The sequence below is a fragment of the Rhinolophus sinicus genome, chromosome 2, assembly GCF_057876585.1.
Source record: "Rhinolophus sinicus isolate RSI-liver-muscle chromosome 2, RSI-T2T, whole genome shotgun sequence".
Classification (NCBI taxonomy): domain Eukaryota; kingdom Metazoa; phylum Chordata; class Mammalia; order Chiroptera; family Rhinolophidae; genus Rhinolophus; species Rhinolophus sinicus.
Window position 1 is genome coordinate 26,062,097 of NC_142502.1, and position 22,139 is coordinate 26,084,235.

Genomic DNA, 22,139 nt, shown 5'->3' on the forward strand with positions numbered 1-22,139 from the left:
CGTCTTTTGCCAAGTATATGTATAAATTTTTCTTGGGCATATTTTTAGGAGTAGAGTTGCTATGTGTGATTATGCGTATTCTTCACTTTCATAGGTACTTCCGGTTTTCCAGAATTGGTTTACCCATTGTTACTAGCAGTATTTGAGACTTTCCATGGCTCTGCATCTTCACTAACATTTACATTGTCAGTAATTTTTAGTCATTCTTAGGCATGTATATTTTATTTTTACTTTAATTTGATTTTTATAACTAGTGAAGTGAGCATCTTTTTCATGTTTATTAACTACTTGGATATCTTCATTTGTAAATTTGTTCAAGTCTTCAGTATATTTTTTTAAGAAATGGAGGTTTTTTTTCTGATTAATTTGTGAGGCTATTTTATATATATCGATATTAGTCTTAGATGTAAATACATATACACACATGTATATTGCAAATATCCTTCTACTCTGGGTTTTATTATTTTACTCTTGTTGGTATCATTTTAAAAATAAAATTTTTAAGTTTTGTATAGCTCAATTTAGCCTTTTTTCTCGTCTTTGATGGTAAGTGCTTTCTGTGACTTAAGAAACCTCTCAAGTCCTGCAGTTGTTTTGTATATACTGTTTTCTTAAAGTTTTTTGTTTTACTTTTCACAGTTAGCTCTGCATTTCATCTGGAACTGATTTTTGTGTGTAGTGACAAGTAGTGATCAAGACCCATTTTTTTTCCCATGTGAATTTATAATTGATCTAGTACCGTTTACTAAAGAGAGCATCCTTTTCCCTCTATTGCGGTGTCACTTTTATCATAAATAACATGAGAATGTAATTGCATCAGTTTCTGTAGTCTGTTCTGTTACATTAGACTGTTTGCACCAACACCACCATGTTTCAAGTACTATAGCCTTATAATAGATCTTGCTATTTAGTAGTGTAAGTACTCCAACATTTTTCTTCTTCAGCATTGCCTGGGATATTCTTTACCCTCTGCGTTTCCATATGAATTTTAGAAGCAGCTTCTCAGTTCTCTCTCCTTCCCTTCCCCCACCCATGATTTTGATCCACATTGGTTGAATCTAAAGAGAATCACAATTTAACAACTCTCTAAATAGACTTGATATCTTTACAGGGTATTGCTTCTTGCCATTCGTGAAATTGGTGTGCACCACCACTTATTTACATCTTCATTTTATTTTGATAATATTTCAGCAGTCTCTTTAGATTTATTTCTGGATATTTGATGTCTCTTAATGTTACTGTAAATGGCATTTAAAAAAATTGTTTTCTATTTGTGTGTTACTGGTATATATATATATAGAAATGCAATTGATTTAAAAGTTGTTGACATTGTATCCAGTTTCTTGTTAAATCCATTTATTATTACTGAGAATTTATCTATAGATTATTTTGAATTTTGTACATACACAGTCGTATCATCTGTTAATGATAGTTTTCTAATCATGAATAAATACTGAATTTTATCATGTACTTTTTCTGTCTCAATATGATTATATAAATTTTCACCCTTTTTTCTATTAATGTGTTTAATTGTTATTCAGATATTAAGCCATCTTTTTGTTCTTGGCAGGGGAGGAGACCCACTTGGTTGTGATGTGTTAGCTCTCTCTTTGCTTACTCTGTCATTGGATTGGATTTGCTGATACTTTGTTTAGGATTCTTATCTCTGTTGTCATGTGAAAGATTGGCTTATACTTTGTCTTTCTTGAAATACCCAGAGTTTTTGAGATCAAGGTTTTGGTGTTCTCAAAAATAGTTCAGAAATATTTCATTTATTTCATTTCCTTGCAAGTATTATATAAATTGCTGTTATTTCTACCTTAAATGTTTGGAGGAATTTATTAATGAAGCCTTTGAGGCTGAGATTTTATTTTCAGGAAGAATTTTAAATCAGGTTTAGGTTTTTAACAAATATTATACTCTTCATATTTTATTTCTTTTGTCAGCTTTGATAGACTGTATTTTTGGAGGAATTTGTCCATATAATCCAAATTTAAAAATTTTGTATGTATACATCTGAAAAGGGTGCCCCTTGATATTGGTACTTGGTTTTCTCTCAGTTTCTTGATCAGTGTAGGGGTTTTCAATTTATGAATCTTTACGAAGAACCGAACTTTTTATTTTTGATTTTATGTATTGTACATTGTGTATTATTTTAGTTATTTATTCTATCTATATTATTTCCTTCTTTCTACTTTCTTTGGGTTTGATTTGCTGTTTATTTTTAGCTCTATAAGATGGATTTTATAAGATTTCAGTCTTTATATGCATTTAAGAGTTTAAATTTCCATTTAAGTACTACTATAGCTGCATCCCACAAATTTTTGAATGCCAAATCTTCATTATCATTCAATAAAAATATGCTCTGATTTCCATTTTAATTTTTTCTTTAATCATGCCTTACTTAGAAGTATATTATTTAGTCTCAGGCAGCAGTTGATTTTTTTAGTTATCTTTTTGTTTTGGTTTCTATCTGTCATCGTTGTCAGAGAACATATTGTGAATTTCAGTGTTTTGAATTTATTGAGGCTTTTTTTATGACCAGCTTATGGTCAACTTGGTAAATATTCCATGTGCATCTGAAAAGAATGTGAATTCTGATGTCATTGTGTGCTGTGTCCTATATATATAAGTTAGATTAAGTTTATTGTGTTTAGCTCATCTTACTGATTGTTTTGGCCTGCTTATTCTGTCAGCTGCTGAGACAGACGGGTATTAAAATCCTCACTATGATTTTGGGTTTCTCTGTTTTCTTTCATTTCTGTTAGTTTTTCTTCTTGTATTTTGAAGCTATGTTACTGAATATATGAATGTTTAGGATTATTATACCTTGCTGTCAAATTGACACTTTTATCATTATCTTAGTTTGTTCAGGCTGCTATAACAATACCAGAGACTGGATGGCTTAAACAAAAAACACTTATTTCTCACAGTTCTGGAGGCTGGAAAGTCCAAGATCAGGCCCCCACAGATTTAGTGTCTGGTGAGGACCCGCTTCCTGTTGCAGACTGGTGTCTTCTCACTGTAACCTCACATAGTGGAAGGGGCAAGGAAACCCTCGGGGTCTCTTGTATAAGGGCACTAATCCCATTCATGAGGATGGCACCCTCATGACCTAATCAGTCCCGAAAGTCCCACCTCTTAATACTATCACATTGGAGGCTAGGATTTCAACAGATGAATTTTTCAGGGCACAGCATTCAGGCTATACTAATCATTATACAGTACTCTTCTTTATCTCTAATAATTCATTTTCCCTTGAAGTCTATTTGCGATTTGAGTTTGTATAGGTCAAATAAGCACACCAAAAAACCCAGTAAGGTGAGCTGAACACAGTAAACTTGCTCTGACATACATACATGCATACATACATTGTTTCCCATTCTCATTTCTCCATCAACACCCACAGTACAGCCCTAGTTGGCTCCAACCTAGTGGGGGAGGGGTAGCCTTCAAACCTGTGCTTGGTCCATGGACCCCAAGTCTAGGCAGGGCTTGCCAGTACTCCATTCCTCCCCCACCCCACAACCTAGGCTCCCTACCTGTGTCTTCTTTGCACCCCCTTTGCTTGGGCCACAGTGTCTCCGCATTGCTTTCCTTTTTACCTTCACCTGTTTTTTTCTCATCTTAACACACACGTGGATCTCAGCTCCCGTGCTGTAAGCTCCTTGGAGGTAGGTCCTCAATAAATGTGAAGTGCTGTTGCTGGCCACCATGCAAAGAAACAAAAATACTTCTTGTTTTTAATTTTTCTGTGTCCTTATATTTATCATCTCACTGTTTTCTATGTGATCTACCTGTTTTATGTTCCTTTTTCTCCTTGTCTTCTTTTGAATTATCCAAGTTATTTTATCTTCTCCCTTCAGTAGCTTGTTAATTATACATTCTTTTAAACTTTTTAGTCATTACCCTGGAGAACATAAAGTTTATTCTTGACTTATTGTAGTCTAATACAAATTAATTCCCTAACAAAATACACTTTCCAGCGCTGGAAGAATAGTAGAATAATTTAATTCCACTTTAATTCTGTCAGGTGTTTTTTCTGCATATAATCCTCTCCTGACTTATGTATTTTAGTTGTACATATATTTTAACCTTCATAGATGTTGCAGTTACTAATTTGTACAGCTGGCATTAATAGATATTCACCCCAAAATTTACTTTTTTCTTAATGAATTTCCATTTTTCATCTTCTTGAAGAACTGTTTAGTATTTCTCTTTGTATAGGCCTGCTAACCCCCTTAGGTTTTGTTATGTTAAAATGCTTTTACTTTCCCTTCATTTTTAAAGCTTATTTTCTGGTATGGAATTTTAATTTTCAGGTTATTTTCTTTTAGTACTTTAAGGAAATCATACAGTTGCCTTCTGGCTTCCATAATTTCTGTCTCCAGCAGCAGTCTTATCTCTGTTTCTTTGAAGGGATTGTGTCTTTTTTTGGTCTGTGGCTGCTCTTTATATTATCTTTATGTCTCTGATTTCAGTGTTTCATCATAGTATGCCTAAATATGGTTTTGTTAAAATCTACCCTACTTAGAGCTTACTGGTTGATATTCAATAATATATCAGCTATTAAACATTCTTGGCCATTTTTTTTCAATATGCCTTCTTCACCATTCTGTGCTCTTTTTCTAGATTATAATTTCACATATATGTGTTCACAGTATTTTATGTTTTTCTTTCCACCATGTGTTCACAGTTTTTTATGGTTTTCTTTCCACCGTGTTTTTTTTTTTTCCCATTGTTCTTCAGTTTGAATATTTATTTTGATCTTTCTTCTGATTCATTAAACATGGCTTTCTCTGTGACAAGTGTGTTGTTAGACAATATTGAGTTTTTAATTTCAGACATTGTGTTTTTCGGTTCCAGGAAGCCTTTCTTTTTTTTCATGGATTTCAAATCTCTATAGATAAAGTCTTTCCTTGTAATAATTATTTTGTCCGTCTTTCCCTTTATTTTCTTGAGCATATGATCAGTTATTTAAAGTCCTTGTGTGCTAATCCAGTCTGGATCATCTGTGGGTCTGCTTCTGTTTCCTGTTTTTTCCCTTGGTTATGGTCATATAGTCTTGCCTCTTTTATGACTAGTAACTTTTCATTATATGTTGGACATTGTGTATAGAATCCTAGAGGCTCCATATGATTGTATCTTCAACTAGAGAGAGTTTCCTCTCTGTTCTCTTAGGGAGATAGATTAGGCAACTGATTCAACCATTGAGCTAAGTTAGGACTGGGTTTTAGTTTTGGTAAGATTTTATCTCTGATTTGTCCTGTTCCTAGGATGTGGACTTCCAGGTGTTTGAAATTCAGAGCCTGGCAGATATTTGTCTCCTCAGTCCTAAAAGACTGTGGGAGATTCGGTTTTGCTTTTCAGAGGTTTCCATTAGTCCTTTAGCCTTCTGCCTCATGCAGCTTCAAAATTTGGCAAATGTCTGAGGGGAGACTGGCCATGGGTTTGAGGCCCCTCAAGTCTCCAATTTTGTCACTCCTGCCCCACGTGAATGCCAAAGTCTCTGCTGGTTTCTCTGTCCCCTAGTAGGGACCTTCTGCCAGGGGCCACGCCAGGATTTTCAACCTCTAGCTGTGCCCAGAATTGGTAAGTGACCCCAGGTGAAAAGTGGCTGTAGGTATAAATTGACCATGCCCTCCCTCTAGGGCTTTATCTTTGTCTATTTTGTTTCAGGCCCCTCCCCCTGACAGGTTATTGTTTCCAAGTACCAAAAGACTGGGACATTTCACTCCCTCTTTAGCCTCTTGCATAGCCTCAGAATTCAGTTTTGTGATGAAAATTGGCCATGTGTTTGAGGCCCCTCAAATCTCCAATTTTATCACAGTAGCCCCATGCAACCACTAAAAGTTTTCTTGGTTTCTCTGTCTCCCAATAGTGATCTTTTGCTTAGGCCAAACCTTGATCCTCAGCACTCACGGTGAATCAGCAAATGACCCCAGAGACTATAATAGCTGCTAGTCTGTCAGCTTACCTCTGAATGGTTCTCCCTCTCTAGAATGTTAGTTCATCTGTTATACATTGTTTCTGTACTTTATCTGATGCTTTTTTAAAAGTAAGATTTTTGTAATTCATTTGGCTTTTCAAGTTGTTACCAGAAGCATTGACCTTTTACATCCTACTACATCCTACCCAGAAGCAGAAATTACAGTTATAAATGAATTGAGTGATACATATTCCACTTAGAAAATACCTAGATAAAACTACTTTTTATTTCTGCTCTCTTTTTCTTGTTTTGTTTTTGGTCTTTGTTAGGGAAAACAAGAAAGCATCCTCACCCTAGTTTAATACATTAGTAAGTGCAGTGTTTTACTCTCAGAGTGTAGTCTGCTATTGTCTGGGTTTTTTTTTCCTTTATTTTTCCTTGAACTTTCTTTGTTAACAAAGACAAATAATCATGAATCATAAAGATTAGGTTATATGAAAATTCAACAAATATTGTTGAATATATTATTGTGGGAACAATTATAATGTTGATTTTCTTTCATGCTTATAGTTTCAGATGATTATGAAGGCACTGATGCTAATGATGGTGTTCATGAAATAACAAGTCGAGATAGTCCAGTTTATCCCAAATGTTTGCTTGATGATGACCTTGTCCTGGGAGTTTACATTCACCGAACTGATCGACTAAAGTCAGATTTTATGATTTCTCACCCAATGGTAAAAATTCACGTGGTTGATGAGAATACTGGTCAATATGTCAAGAAAGATGATAGGTAATTTTTTTTTTTAATTGCACTGCCAACCCTTGAAATTGAAACTGTCTACAGTAGAAGTCATCTTTTCTGCTATTGAAAGTCAATGGGAATGGGGCTGTGGATTTGTATTGGAGGACAGGGTACTAACTGTAGGAGTTTACCAACCATTCATATTGATCATTATGTTTTATAGAAGAAATGGAAAGCATCTGTTAATTCATTAGTTCATTTTAAGTAGAGGGAACTTGAGAGAGTTTCTACCAAGAATAACTGATTTATGGCATTTAACTTGCGTTGTAAATCATCTTATGATACACTGTAAATGCATTAGTTGTCTAACCTTATATTTTTTGCTTTGACGTTAATGTTGCCTGGGCCTCAAGAGAGGTAAACAAATCTTGAATTTAATTTCTTTCTTAATATTACTTCTACAGTTATTACATGCTTGATGGCCCAAATGAAATACAATAAGATAAATGACTATCCTAGAATTCAAAAAAATCGTTTGTTTGGAAAGGTGGCAGGGATGGGAAACTTGAAGAGATTATCAAAAAGGTCATTTACTTATTCAGTTGCCTTAGGACATACAAGAGATATGATACATCTTGATGGTTTTGCAATCCTGTTGTGCTCATTTGCTTACTTAGATGTACTATACTATTTTATGACAAACTCATTTAAAATCTGAAGGAGTTACTTTATTCCAGCTCTGAATGCTGAAAGTATAATCATAGCTCTCACTTTATATTTCTATAATAAAATAATTTTGTGAAACCAACTGATAGACTGTAAATGCAAAATGATAATAAGGTACTACCACTTTTAAGTCTTGTAAAATTTGTAATTTTCCTTATGTATTGTGTCTATTCATTATTTTTGGTTGTCTCACCATGAATACCATATTTTTATTTTTTTCTCACATTCTCAAATTTACAAAGAATTGTGTTAATGGAAATATCTTTTTTTGAACAGTAAACGGCCTGTTTCATCCTACTTTGAAAAAGACAATGTGGATTATATTCTTCCTATTATGACTCAGCCGTATGATTTTAAACAGTTAAAATCAAGGCTTCCAGAATGGGAAGAACAAATTATATTTAATGAAAACTTTCCCTATTTGCTTCGAGAATTTGATGAGAGCCCTAAAGTCATCCTGTTCTTCGAGGTATGAAATGAATAGATCAATTTAAACTACATTTTAGTTAATACAGTCATCCCTCAGTACCCACAGGGGATTGGTTCTAGCACCCTCTGCAGATACCAAAATCTGGTGTCATAAGTGCCTCACATAAAATGGCACAGTATTTGCATATAACCTGTTTGCATACAGGCTACAGCAAGGTATGCCTACACATCATTTCATTCCTGTTGATTCAGCATAGTGCTCAGTGCATAGCATGTTCAAGTTTTTGGAACTTTCTGGGATTTTTTATTTTTTTTATATTTGTAATCTGTGGTTAGTTGGATCTGTGGATGTGGAACCACAGATACAGAGGGCCAACTCATAGCACAAAGGGTAAGCTATTATTTTTAGTAGTTCAATATACAACAAAGTAGTGTAAGAATTTAATCTCTAGGATTTAGCATTTGTAATATGCAATGGAGATACAAGTGAGAGATACAAGTAATAGCACATTTATTTGTTGAGCATTTACTAGTGCAGGAAGTTAGCCTTGATTTACTCTGTATTGTTTAATCCTTAAAACAATGCCATGACTATTAACTGAAGTGTTGAATCTGTTGTGTATCTCTATAATCTTCCATTCTTAACCCATTTCACAAAGTGTGAACTCATTTATCTATCAGATTCCCTAAGAGTTTATATACTTCTGGGAAATAAATGTGAACATACACAGATTACTTGACTAAGTATACAATGTAATATATAATCAAATGAAGTAGAACTTCTTAAATGTGAAGGGTTAGTGGAGGGTCAGAGCAGGCAGGCAAAGCTTTATGGAGTAGATGGCCTTTGAGCTGACGTGTTATTCTAACTTTTTACTGCAAAGGAAATCAGGGTTCAGAGTGTAAAGTGATTTTCCCAGTCATTCCAATTCTAAGTGCAGGTAATTTGTATTTGAAGCTAGTGTAAACCTAAAATACCACTTTTTTTCCCCTCCGTGTTATAGCTCCATAAGCAAAGAGAAGTAAAGAACATTTCTAGCTTAAGCAAGGTGGCAAATTTTAGCATGGTAATAGCAAGGCATGACTAGAACCAATGATTGATTTTGTAGTTACTTGTTTTTATGATCCTTAACTTTCAGGTGAGCCATGTGTGTTTGTGAAACGAATATTCTACCATTCACATCTGAGTATGTTGTATGATTTATACAAACCTGTGATGTTTTTAAAAAGTGATATAATTTGCGTGTCAGGGAACTTTTTCTGTCATAGAAATTTATCATTTGTTAACTATAACCTTTTATATTCATTTTAGTAATATTATGAGGTTTAAGAAAGATAGATTATTGGACTGTAAACACTTTGGTTGCTTCTTAAGTTTTAATATAACGTTTTATTGTCTACAAACTACTTTCTGATTGCAACTTTTTAAGGGTTTATTGCGGTCAACTTGATAATACCTACCAGAAGTCTTAAAACTATTACTACACTTCTAGGTATTTCTCTTAAGGGAAAATGACAAGTACACAAAGATGTATGTGCAAGGATATTTATTTAAACCCTGTTTACAATAGCAAAATTTTAGGGATCATTCTCTTCAATCAGTAAAAGGTTTAGTTAAATAAATTACGGTTTTTTATTAAATTCATGTTATTGATAATACAGAAGAATATTAGGCAGCCATTACCATGAATACATACATATATACATATATATATATATATATATATATATATATATATATATATATACACATACACATATATATGTGTGTGTGCATATATATGGTTGGTGCAAAAGTAATTGCGGTTTTTGCAATTATTTTTAACCTTTTAAACCACAATTACTTCTGCACCAACTTAATAATACTGACTTGAAGAAATATCCACTACATAGTATATGAAAATAGTTTGTAAAATAGCATTGGGTTTGTAGTAATACAGATATATGTAGGAACACACAGACAGGTTTAGATCCATGTGAACCAGATGATAATGTTAACCTGTGGGTCTGGCCTATAAATTGTTTTTACTTTGTTAAAGATATTATATAGTTCTTTTCACTGAGCATGTATTACATCTGAAGGCAGATTTAAGTAAATAAAGAACAGGGATGAATGGAGACCATATTTTTTAAGCATTCTTCTATAAAGATTTGTTATCTCAGCTGAGCTTTTGATAATTACCAGTAAGTTCAAAGTGATAATCTCTGACAAGTCCTAGAGTGCAGATAGTCTCTGTAGCAAGTTGGTTGCAGATCCAGGAGCTGTGACATCCAGACAGGCTGGAGATGTGAAAGAAAATCTCTTGAGAAGCCTAATGAAAACATGTATCCAAATTGAAAATCCCCACAGGAAGGTGATCCAAGGAAAGAGCCAGAAATAAAGCCCTGAGTTTTTTAAACAAACAGCCCTTCAAAGTCTGCTTTCATACGTTAAAAAAATGATCACACTTTAAGAATTCTGTGACTGGTATATTTATGCCTAGACTGTATTTGAGATAATTAATATTTTGTTTTGGATTTGAAATTAATCTTAATAGATCTATTAATAAAAGATAAAGTTGTCAAAAAAATAGATCCTCACTAACAGGATGTTAACTTAAAGATGAATGAAATGAGATAAAAATATTTTTCCTCCAATAAGGAAAGCTTTTTAAGTAAACAAATGTTTGTTTAAGTTTTCATAATACATAGAAAATAATAAATTTTAGGTAGCCTAGTCTTCTGTGAAATAATTTTTTTTTTCTATTTATTTACAGGTTCTTGATTTCTTAAGCATGGATGAAATTAGGAATAACTCAGAAATTCAAAACCAAAAATGTGGCTTTCGGAAAATTGCCTGGGCATTTCTCAGGGTATGTTTTTCATCCATTTTAAATACTTTTAAATAGTCTTCAAATCCGATTGGCTGCATTTTCCCAAGTGAGTTTGGCTTCATATAAGTAGTTACGATCTAAGATAAGATTGCAATAGTAGAGAGTTAATAATTCAAGCCCAGGTGATGCTTATTTAGATTCTTAAACATTTATTGAGTGACTAGTTTGTTCCAGGTACACTATTTAGCTCTAAGGATACAGCATTGAAAAAGACTCAGACAGCCTTGCTGTCATTTATTCAACTTAACAAATATTTATTCAACCCTTTTTATGTACCAGCCACTATTCCAGTCAGTAAACAGACAACATGAACTTCATATTCTAGCAAGAAAAACAGACATAAAACAATTGGTTATACAATTTTTCATTTATTACAATTTCTATAAATGCTATGAAGCGGTATGGGGTGGATGATGAAAAACATCCTGTGAGGTCAGAGAATCTTCAGGAAGAGACATTGAACCTGAATGTTAGGTGCTAGAGTGGGGAAAAGAAAGTTCAAGGTAGAGGGTGCAGTATGTGCAGAGTCGCTGATGCTGTAAGGAGCAAGGTATACAGTAAGTCCTCATTTAATGTCTATAGTTCTGCAACTTTAAGCGAAACAACATGTACCAAAACCCATTTTATCATAGGCTGACTGATACAAACAAGAGTTAGGTACCTGTGCCATCTCTTCAATGTTGTAACGAAATGAATTTTAACAAAACATTACTCGAGGCAGAGATAAAAAGCGTAGATTGATGCTTTTTAAAAAGGAAATTTTAATTTTATAATTTTTTTTTATTTCTGGTATTTTTTATTTCTGACTTCAAACATAAATTTGAGTTGTAGAGTCTTAAGTAATTCACCTATTTTGTACTATCTTATAAAACTTGTCCTTTTGTATATCCATCCATTCAACAAATATTTAAGTATCTATGAAATGACAGGCACTGCTAAATACAGGGCATTCATAGATAAATTAGATGTTGTTCTTGCCCTCCAGTTCAGTTTCTATATAAACATACTATTTACATGATGTGCTATAGAGTAGATGCTTTGAAAACCCAGGTGAGTCACTTAACCCATGCGGGGGTTAGAGAGAGGCATCAGAAGAGGTGCAGTCTGACTGCTGAATGGCAACCTGTTTGGCTGTGGTGAGGAAGTAATTCTACTTAACAATCACCTGGTCCAGTGTACCTTCTAAAATTACCCTTCTATAACCCATTATACCTTTTTCTGTACACCTCTATACTGATTCACAGCAAAAAAGCAAAACCAAAAACCTAAGAAGGTCCCTTTCCCATAGTAAACATTGCCTTCTTGTGGTCTTATTAGAAACTTCTTAAATTTATGCTAAGGTTTGTGCAGAACTGCAGTATTTACTGTAACCTGCACTTGGGAAACAGTAATGTATTTTACAACATTTTTACCTTTAAATAAATGTCATATGGATTGGACGTTTATCTGTTTTATGCCATTGGCAGAAATGGTAACAGGGATTCTCCCATCTCCACCCCCTATAAAGAGTGAGGTATTCTATGTGCTTCTCTACTGTAATACTTATATATCTTATTCATTAGACTGTAAGCTTTTCAAAGTCAGCAGTGACTTCTTTTTGGCAAATTTGTCCAACATTTTTAGTTTTTGTTTTACCAGATCTCTTCTCATTTAACTAGCTCCCAGCATATCAGTGCTGCAAGCACAGAAAGTGCGCAGTGAATATCTATTGAGAGAATTAACAAATGTATGGAAACAGTAACTAGGAAAAATCCATCTTTGAGAAAGTGGCATGATCAAATTGAAACTTTAATGTTTTAATACCTATACCATTGGTTCCAAGAATGTCCTAGATAATTGTAAAATTATTACAGTGGTGTGTATGAACCCCAAAGGACCCTGGTCCAGATATAAATGAGACCATCCTAATTCTCAGCTAGAGGCACTTGCAGTTATTTTAGCATATAGTATATATATGACTATAAAATAATAAAGCCATATTTATTCCAGTTCTACATTATATAATTTGTAACCATGTGACAGTATCTTGGCTGGATTTTAGTTTCCTCCTGCGAAGCAGCATACTAGTGTAAACTAGATTTCCTGGTGAATATTAAAACAATTTATGGAAAGTATGATTTAGAAGCTGGGGAATAATACCTCCTTAAAGTGATATTCCCTTATGATAAGCTTCAGTAGACAGTAGTAGGGTTTATAAAGGGAATCTCAGGTGCTTAATATCTAATGACTGAACATCTCTGTTACTCAATTTGAAACTCTTCTTTACCTTTGTGTATCATATCATCCCTCTGCTTACAACCTCCATTGATTTTACATCCTTCCCTAGAGGGGTAGGAAAAAGATGGGCTATGTTTTGCCAATTCTGTTTCTTTATTGATGTCTCATTATTTCTGAACACACTGCAATCTGAATTTTGCCTTAGTGCTAAAGCTTCTCCTAACAAATCACTAATGATTTGTATTTGCCAAATTACTGAACAGTTTTCAAGTCTTTTATTTCACCAATGCACATGTAATACGTCACTCTTGAAACTGTTATCTTGGTTTTCTTGACTCCATCCTTTCCTGATTTTCCTTATGCCATTTCTTCAGTTTCCTTCACGTTCTTCCATTTACTTCTTCAATGTCAGTCCTACTCATGGGTTCATCTTTAACCTGCTTTCCTCAGATTCACTTTTCTTGCCTGTGCTTCCCATTTCAGACATTTCAACTTGGGTGACCCATAGACATCTGAGACTCCTCCAAAACTGAACATTCTACCTGAATCATTACCCCTTCTCCGTCTGCTACTTCGGTTGGTAGCCTTGCCATCTGCCCGGTCTCCCAAGTTTACGACATTAGAGCTGTGCTATCTGTTTTGGTAGCCACAAGTTACATGTGGCTATTCGACTTTCAATTAATTAATTAAAATTAAATATAATTAAAATTTTAATTCCACGGGTGCACTAGCCACACTTCAAGTGCTCAGTGGCCATATGTGACTAGTGGATGTTGTGTTGCATAGCACAAATATAGAATGTCCTCATCTTCATAAGAAGTCCTGTTAGCACTACCTTAGAGGCTTTCTTGACTCTTCCCTTGTTTTACTTTTCCAAGATGCATCAGTCAGTAACAGTTACTGAATATATTTTCTGAACTCAACCCTGCTCTTCAAGTGCACCTTCATGTTTTGCCTGAATTGCTGCAAAAGCTCCCAGCTGTCTTCCTAATTTGTAGAGGACACAAAGGTTAACAAAGACATTTTCTACTTAGAGGCATAGTCTAGTGAAAAAGGACCTGTTTTGATTTGGTGAAATTTTTATTTTTCTCATAAGAATCTCCATTTACTTAGCTTAAACATAAGTTGTTTAATAGGTTGGGTTTTTTTTTAATCGAAAAGACCTTTTTAAGAAGGCAGCCTAAAATATTTTTAAATGTAATGAATGGATTGAGTGAGATTAATTATATTAATTACTCCTTGAAAATGATTTTAACATTTTAAAAATTAAAACCATAAAATTTTACCATTAAAAATACTGATACTAAGCACATGGGAAATGTGTTCCTGTGTTTAAATAATAAGCATTTTAATCTTTATCGTTATTTTTTCAAACAAAGGTATCTGGATCACCTTCCATGTGCAAAATAACATCTGGCACACTAATGTAAATGCTTTACCAACCATGTGAAATTGTACAGGCAAAAAGACAACTATCAGGAAAATATTTAAAACTTCGTTTATGTTACCTTTTGTCAAAATGATTTGGAACTATGCTTAACCAACTGTGTCAGTGTTCTTTGCTTTATGAATCTAAGGAATTTCAGCAAGCCATAGTAATTTTTTTAAAATGAGTTTTTGACTATATACTATTGCTTTATCAGATTTACTTATTTTCAATGAAGATGAAATTTTATTTGAATTCTTATTTTAAGCTTCTAGGAGCCAATGGAAATGTAAACATCAATTCAAAACTTCGCTTGCAGCTGTATTACCCACCAGCAAAGCTTCGATCCCAGTTAGATGTCGTTGAGGTTTTTGAATGGTGGTCAAAATGTTCAAGAAATCGTTATCCATCTACGTTGTATGTAACTGTAAGAGGATTGAAAGTTCCAGAATATGTAAGTTAATAGCATATATAAATATATATGCTCTGTTGTTCAGGTTAAACGGTGACATGTTTTCCATTTCTAAAAAGACAAGGACTCTAGAATTATTTTAATAGATTTCTAGAATAGAAAATTACTTTCAAAGATTATGTATTTAGCCTGTAATAGCTGATACTTAGAAGATACTTCAATGAATTTTAAGTACTAACTATAGATTTCAATGTTAGGAAAAATGTTTTCTTTTTAAAATTATACTGTTTTTTTTAATTAGAGATAAAAGAATGATATAAAGCAGAAGTTGACAAGTATTTTCCATAAAGGATCAACTAGTTAATATTTTAAGCTTTTTAGGCCATACAGTCTGTGTCACAACTACTCAACTTTGCATTTGTAGCATGAAAATATGTACGAAGACATGTGTAGTTGATAACTAAACAAATTGAAAATGTGTTCCAATAAAACTTTAATTACAAAAATAGCAGGCTAGATTTGGCTTGGGCCATAGTTTGCAGACATGATTTATTTACAGACACATTTTTCACAATATTATTCGAATAATCAGTAAAAATATTTCTACTGCTGTTTTCCATAAATTAAAATTGTGAATGATCTTAGAATGTGTCCTAAAATGAGGTTAAACTTTTGCTTTTGTCTTATTCGCTACAAGACATTCTACGTCTGTTGCATATTCTATAGCTGATGTTACAACTGTGACCATAGAGTTGGTTTGCATTGATTTGAATGGAGTTAAATTATTTTTAAGAAATGGAAGGTTTAAAAAAACTTTTGATCTTTATGATATCAGTTTTGTGACACTAAAGCCAGAGATAAATACCATAGTATGTTAAAGCCATGAGATAACTTCTTGTAGGTATTGGTGAAGAGTCAGAAATAATGGGAAGAATTATTAAAACCATTTCATGTTACCACTAGAGTTCTGTTTTTTAACTCTCAACTTCTAGGGCTTTTTGGTTATATAGGACTATCGTTTCAAGCAACTTTAATTATATCTAGAATAATGTACAAATAAAAGTAGAATTTTTTTCTGGATTAAATTTTGAAAACATTTCTATGTTGTTTATTTCAATATTTTTAAAACCATATGTGCTAGAAAAGAAAAAAAAATTAACATGAGACACGATTTTCTCATTTTGTATACATGTATAGATAAAGCCGTCTTACCGTTCTTTGATGGTGCCTCAGGAGGAAAAAGGGAAACCTGTGCATTGTGAACAACACCGGGAGTCAAGTTCAGTAGAGACGAAACCTGGATTAGAAGATTCAAAGGACATAGTAAAGTGGAAACGATTACCTGGGCAGGTGAAGTGGCTGATGATACTGGATTCATTTAGATATTTAGTTATTTACTTTAAACACTGCAATAGGTCCTAGGGTAACTAGATTGCTTTTTAGCTCTCAGATTATCCTTGTTTTTAACCACAACCTTGTCTTTCCATGAATTCATTTGACAAATAATTATAGAGTACTTATCATTTGCATAAAAGTCCTATTTTTGGTGGTTCGTTTAAGGACCTGGGCAGTTTTTATTAGTTTGCTAGAGCTTCCATAAAAAATACTGCAGACTAGGTGACCTTAACAACAAATTTATTTGGTCGTAGTTCTGGAGCCTGGAAGTCCCAACATCAAGGGTTGGCAGGGTTGGTTTGCTCGGAAGCCTTTCTTGGCTGGCAGATGGTTGCCATGTTGCCGCCTCTTGATGGTCTTTTCCCTTTGCCTGTATACCCCTGGTGTCTCTTCTTCTAGTCAGGACACTGATCTGATTATATTGGGTGCCCATTGTAACAACCTCATTTAACTTAATCAGCTTTTTAAAGACCTTATCTCCAAATACTGTTACATTCTGAGGTACTGGGGTTAGGGCTTTAACGAATAAGTTTTGGGGGACACAATTCAACCCATAACAAAATTTTTAAAAATAATAGATTTTTGATATCTGTAAGAGGTAGTCTCCTAATGGATATTATTAAAAAGTTGATTTCTTTTTATGAATTCATGTGATTTTTTTGTAGTCCCTGGCTTCTTTCTGAATCACATGTTGATGGAGATAGTACATGTGTATCCTTGTACCGCAAATTGAGCAGTGTTTAAGCTTTTACTAAAGTTTTCTTATTTTGTTAGCATGTTATGCATTCATGAGAAGCATTACTGATACAGTTTTGCAAATCTCTTGTTTCCACAAAGAGTGGAGTGTTCTATTTTATACATATGAGCGATTACCAGATGCACTGTAGCCAAAATCTTAATTTATCTAAACATTAAATATTCACATAAGAATGATTATTTTCCTAGACCTTTTCACTTTCTATGTTTTGTATCACATTTGACTTTATTTTAGAGACCAGTTTTACAGATCCATCTTAATGTCATTTTTTAAATACTTCAAACATAATAGTATGGAGAGAATAGCACTTAGACTGTGCCCTAGGGGATCTTTTACATCATTTGGGGAAATACCAAACAGTTACAATGGTGTTTGCTGTCAGGTATGCTGCAGAGAAGTCTTAAGGAAAGACAGGTATAAAAATAATTATGTAGCTCAACAGTTCTCAAAGAATGATTTGGGACCTACTGGGAGTCTTGAAAACCTTCCAGGGTGACTGTGAAGTCAACCTATTTTCATAATAGAATCACAGTGATTCTAATGATTTCATAATGATTTAGTTTATTTTTCCCTTTTATTCTCTCACAATTATGCACTGGAGTTTTCCAGAGGTTAAATGATATGTGATATCACAAGAAAGTGAATGCAAAAGCAATTATGAAAATCTATCTATCTCATATTATTAAGTTATATATTAAAGAGACTTTCAAAAGTGTAGTAATTTTTCATAAAAAGACTTTTATGTTAACACTTAATGGGTTTGCTTTTGTTATTTTTTAAATGAATGAACACATCTTTTTAAATTTCTAATACAATAAATATGTGTGTACATATTCATATAAAAAAAGGTTTTTGGTATCCTCAAAATTTTTTTAAGATTATAAAGCACCCTGACACCAAACAGTTTGAGAATGGCAGATATGAAGACAGTGCCCTGGAATGGTGGGAGAAGGGGCCATTCAACAGGTTGGTGGAGCTTGAGATAGATTTTAAAGGGTGGCCAAGTTAAGGGTTGTGAAAAGGGACAGGGAAGGCTATTTTCTATGGGGGCAAAGTTGTAAATAAATGAGAAAGGACTTGCTGTATTCATTAGGCACTCAGAAACTTGGCCTCCTGGGAACAAGTTATGGGAAGAGATAAAGTGGTGCGATAGATTAGGCCCATATTGTAGAGTGTCTTAAATGGTCCTAATACTTCATTGTGTGGGATGTGAGATAATGGAAAGTTTTGGAGTAGGAGAGGAGTGATAATTGTATTTTCGGGCAGATTAGTGCCGGCGATGGCGTAGAAGAGCTTGAGGTAGGATACATCAGAATGAGAGAAACCTACCAGATGGCAGTTGTAGTCATTGATGTGTGAGGTAAAAAGGGTCTAACCTTGGCATAATGGTGGGAAAAATGAAAAATAAGAGATGAATGTAAGAGAAAGAAAGAACAAACCAGCATAATTTAGTGACTCACAAGGTAGTAAAGGAGGGGAAAGAGTCAAAGATGTTGAGGGCCTTTATTGTTATTAAACTTTTATTACCTATTCTGAGTACAAAGTCAAACCCTGGGAATACAAAGCAAACCACAGTGGCTTTAGTGACTTTAGCTTCGGTGATTATCGTGTTTCACCGAAAATAAGACCTAGCCAGACCATCAGCTCTAATGCGTCTTTTGGAGCAAAAATTAATATAAGACCCAGTCTTATTTTAATATAATATAAGACTGGGTATAATATAATATAACATGGCATAACAATAACATAACACTGGGTATAATATAACATGTAATATAATATCATATTGGGTCTAATGTAATGTAATATAATATATAATACTAGGCATAATATGATATAATATAGTATATAATATAATACTGGATATAATATAACATAATATAATATCGGGTCTTATATTTATTTTTGCTCCAAAAGACGCATTAGTGCTGATGGTCCGGCTAGGTTTTATTTTCGAGAAACATGGTAGTAGCTGCTCATAGTACTGCCTTCTAATAATGCTGCTAAATCTTGATGCTTTTTGTGAAAAACCTGGTACCCATCTAAGAAAGCAGGTCCTTGAGCTATAGTCTTTGACGAAGTCCATTAAGCTGGGCTTAATCTTCTGAATAATCTTTATTGGCTATATATAGTACTCGTAGTGTTACTGTGATGAATAGCTGAAAAGACATTTGTAATAAAGTACCACATTCTTGGCATATAGTAAGGGCCTATATATGTTTAATTGAACTTTTGGGATAATAAAGGCTCACTGAAGTTTGGAAGAGATAGAATTAGGACAAAAAAAGTATATAGTATTTTCTACAGTAGATATTAATACTTGGAAAGTTTTGGTTTCATTTGGTAACAGAATAAAAAAGTAAAAATTATAAAATTTTAATACAATTAGTGAACGAAAAAATAATAGGAGGTGATTAATTTGAAAACATATTTCAGAAGTCAGCTACAAATGATGGTTATTTTAAGAGAGAAAAAGAGAATGAATTTCATATAGCCTGGGCTTAAGTTAAGCCCTGTAGAGTATTTATGGTCTCAGAATAAGCTGCTATCTTGGAATAAGAGTGTGACATGCATTCTTTTTGTGACTATATAAAAATCATGTGATAGTGACAGCTTTCGAGTATCAGATACTGAAATTTTCTGTTCATATTTTAGGTTAATTAAGGACTGGTTAGACATAGAGTATAAATTCACTTAATTTTATGGGGAACTGATTCCCTCCTTAGAAAGTAAAATAACTTACTGTGGTTTTCCATCATTCTGCTTTCTTGCTTTTCTCTTCCTCTGCTTCACAATAAAGGGATTTGGGGAAAAACTCCTCCACTACAGTAATTGAAATTAACAACTAGCCTTTGTGTTTTAATGTTTCTTAATTTATATTTTTAAAATGTATTTTTTTAGGCTTGCCGTATCCCAAACAAGCAGCTCTTCTCACTAAATGCTGGAGAAAGGGGATGTTTTTGTCTTGCTTTCTCTCACAATGGAAGAATATTAGCAGCAGCCTGTGCCAGCCGGGATGGGTATCCAATTATGTGTGAGTAATAATCCTATCTATTCAATTGGATTGAAGTCCTTATGACAAACTTTCTTTGTTTTTTAAAATTCATTGAAATCCTAATTTGAGTAATCCCCCAGCACTACTAAATTAAGGAAAATAGATTTCTTCAGGTAAAATTAACAGTTCTTTTATAATAATTTTATTCTTTCCTATACAATATCTGTTCAGAAGTAGAATGAGAATGATTAAATAAAGGATGTTAAATTATTTTTAAAACATGCAGGAGGATTTTTTTTCAATTACAGTGCAGTTGACCTTCAATATTATATTAATTTCAGGTATACAGCATAGTGGTTAGACATTTATATAATTTACAAAGTGATCCCCCAATTAGTCTAGTACCTACCTGGCAATATACAGTTATCGCGATATTATTGACTTTATTCCCTGTGCTGTACTTGACATCTCCATGACTATTTTGTAACTACCAATTCGTATTTCTTAATCCCTTCACCTTTTTTACCCGACCCCCCAACCCGCTCTGTCAATGATCAGTTTGTTCTCTGTATCTATGAGTCTATTTGTATTTTGTTTGTTCATTTGTTCTTTAGATTCCATATATAAGTGAGATCGTATGGTATTTGTCTTTCTCTGTCTGATTTATTTCACTTAGCATAATACCCTCTAGGTCCATCCATGTTGTCACAAATGGTAATTTTTTTTTTTATGGCCGAGTAATATTACATTGTACATATGTACCACATCTTCTTTATCCAGTTGTCTATTGATAAGGACTTAGGTTGCTTCCATTTCTTGGCTGTTGTAAATAATGCTGCAATGAACATGTCTTTTCGAATTACTGTTTTGAAATTTTTCGAATAAATACCCGGGAGTGGAATTTCAGGGTCATAAGGTAGTTCTATTTTTAATTTTTTGAGGAACCTCCATACTGTTTTCCATAGTGGATTGCACCAGTTTGCAATCTCAGCAACAGTGCATGAGGGTTTCCTTTTCACCACATCCTCGCCATCACTTGTGTGTTGATTTATTGATGATAGTCATTCTGGCAGGTGTGAAGTGATGTCTGATTATACTTTTAATTTTCATTTTTCTGATGTTTAGTGGTGTTGAACATGTTTTCATATGTCTGTTGGCCATCTGTATGTCCTCTTTGGAGAAATGTCTATTCAGGTCCTCTGCCCATTTTTAAAGTTGGATTGATTGGTGTTTTTTTTTGTGTTGAGTTGTATGAGTTCTTTATAAATTTTGGATATTAACCCCTTATCAGATGTCTCATTGGCAAATATCTTCTCCCATTCACGAAGTTGTTTTTGTGTTTTGTTGTGGTTTCCTTTGCTGTACAAAAACTTTTTTTTTCTGCCTGTTTTCTTCTTCTAGGGGTTTTATGGTTTGGATCTTACATTAAAGTGTTGAATCCATTTTAAGTTTATTCTTGTACCTGGTGTAAGAAGGTGGTCTAGTTTCACTTTTTTACACATATCTGTCCAGTTTTCCCAATACCATTTATGGAATAGACTGTCTTTACTCCATTTTATATTCTTGCCGCCTTTTCCATAGATTAATTGACCAGGTAAGCATGGGTTTATTTCTGGACTTTCTGTTTTGTTCCATTAATCTATGTGTCTTTTTATGCCAGCATCATCCTGTTTTGATTATGATAGCCTTGTAGTATAGTTTGATACGAGGTAGTGTGATACCTCCAGCTTTGTTCTTTTTTCTCAAGTTTGTTGTGGCTATTTGGGGTGTTTTGTGCTTCCATAAATTTTAGGATTATTTGTTTTATTTCTGTGAAAAATGTCATTGGTATTTTGATAGGGATTGCATTGAATCTATAGATTTCTTTGGTAGCATGGACATTTTAGTGATGTTAATTCTTCCTATCCATGAGCACAGTATATGCTTCCATTGATTTGTATCTTCTTCAGTTTCTTTCTTCAATGTCTTATAATTTTCCAAGTACAGGTCTTTTACCTCCTTGGTTTAATTTATTCCTAGGTATTATTTTTTGATGCAATTGTAAATGGGATTGTTTTCTTAATTTCTCTTTCTCATAGTTCATTATTGGTATATAAAAATGTAAGATTCTGAATATTTTATATCCTGCTATTTTACTAAATTCATTTATCAGTTCAATAGTTTTTTGGTGGAATCTTTAGGGTTCTGTTTATATAGTATCATGTCATCTGCAAATCATGACAGTTTTACTTTTTC

The 22,139-nt window shown here is 33.5% G+C and overlaps 1 protein-coding gene across 14 annotated transcripts in view; it reads left to right on the plus strand.

Moving 5' to 3' along the window:
- The window catches only part of AHI1 (Abelson helper integration site 1), a 170,363-nt gene that overhangs the window by 16,580 nt on the left and 131,644 nt on the right, over positions 1-22,139 (plus strand). For all 14 annotated transcript variants that reach the window (XR_016020173.1, XR_016020174.1, XR_016020175.1 and 11 more), the window contains 6 exons: positions 6,500-6,722; positions 7,677-7,869; positions 10,586-10,681; positions 14,614-14,799; positions 15,955-16,107; positions 19,811-19,943. Coding sequence is in view for 11 of the 14 variants with exons in the window: in XM_088795441.1 (XP_088651567.1) it covers positions 6,500-6,722; positions 7,677-7,869; positions 10,586-10,681; positions 14,614-14,799; positions 15,955-16,107; positions 19,811-19,943 (984 nt within the window). In the remaining 3 variants the exon portion in view is untranslated. The remainder of the gene's footprint in view (positions 1-6,499; positions 6,723-7,676; positions 7,870-10,585; positions 10,682-14,613; positions 14,800-15,954; positions 16,108-19,810; positions 19,944-22,139) is intronic.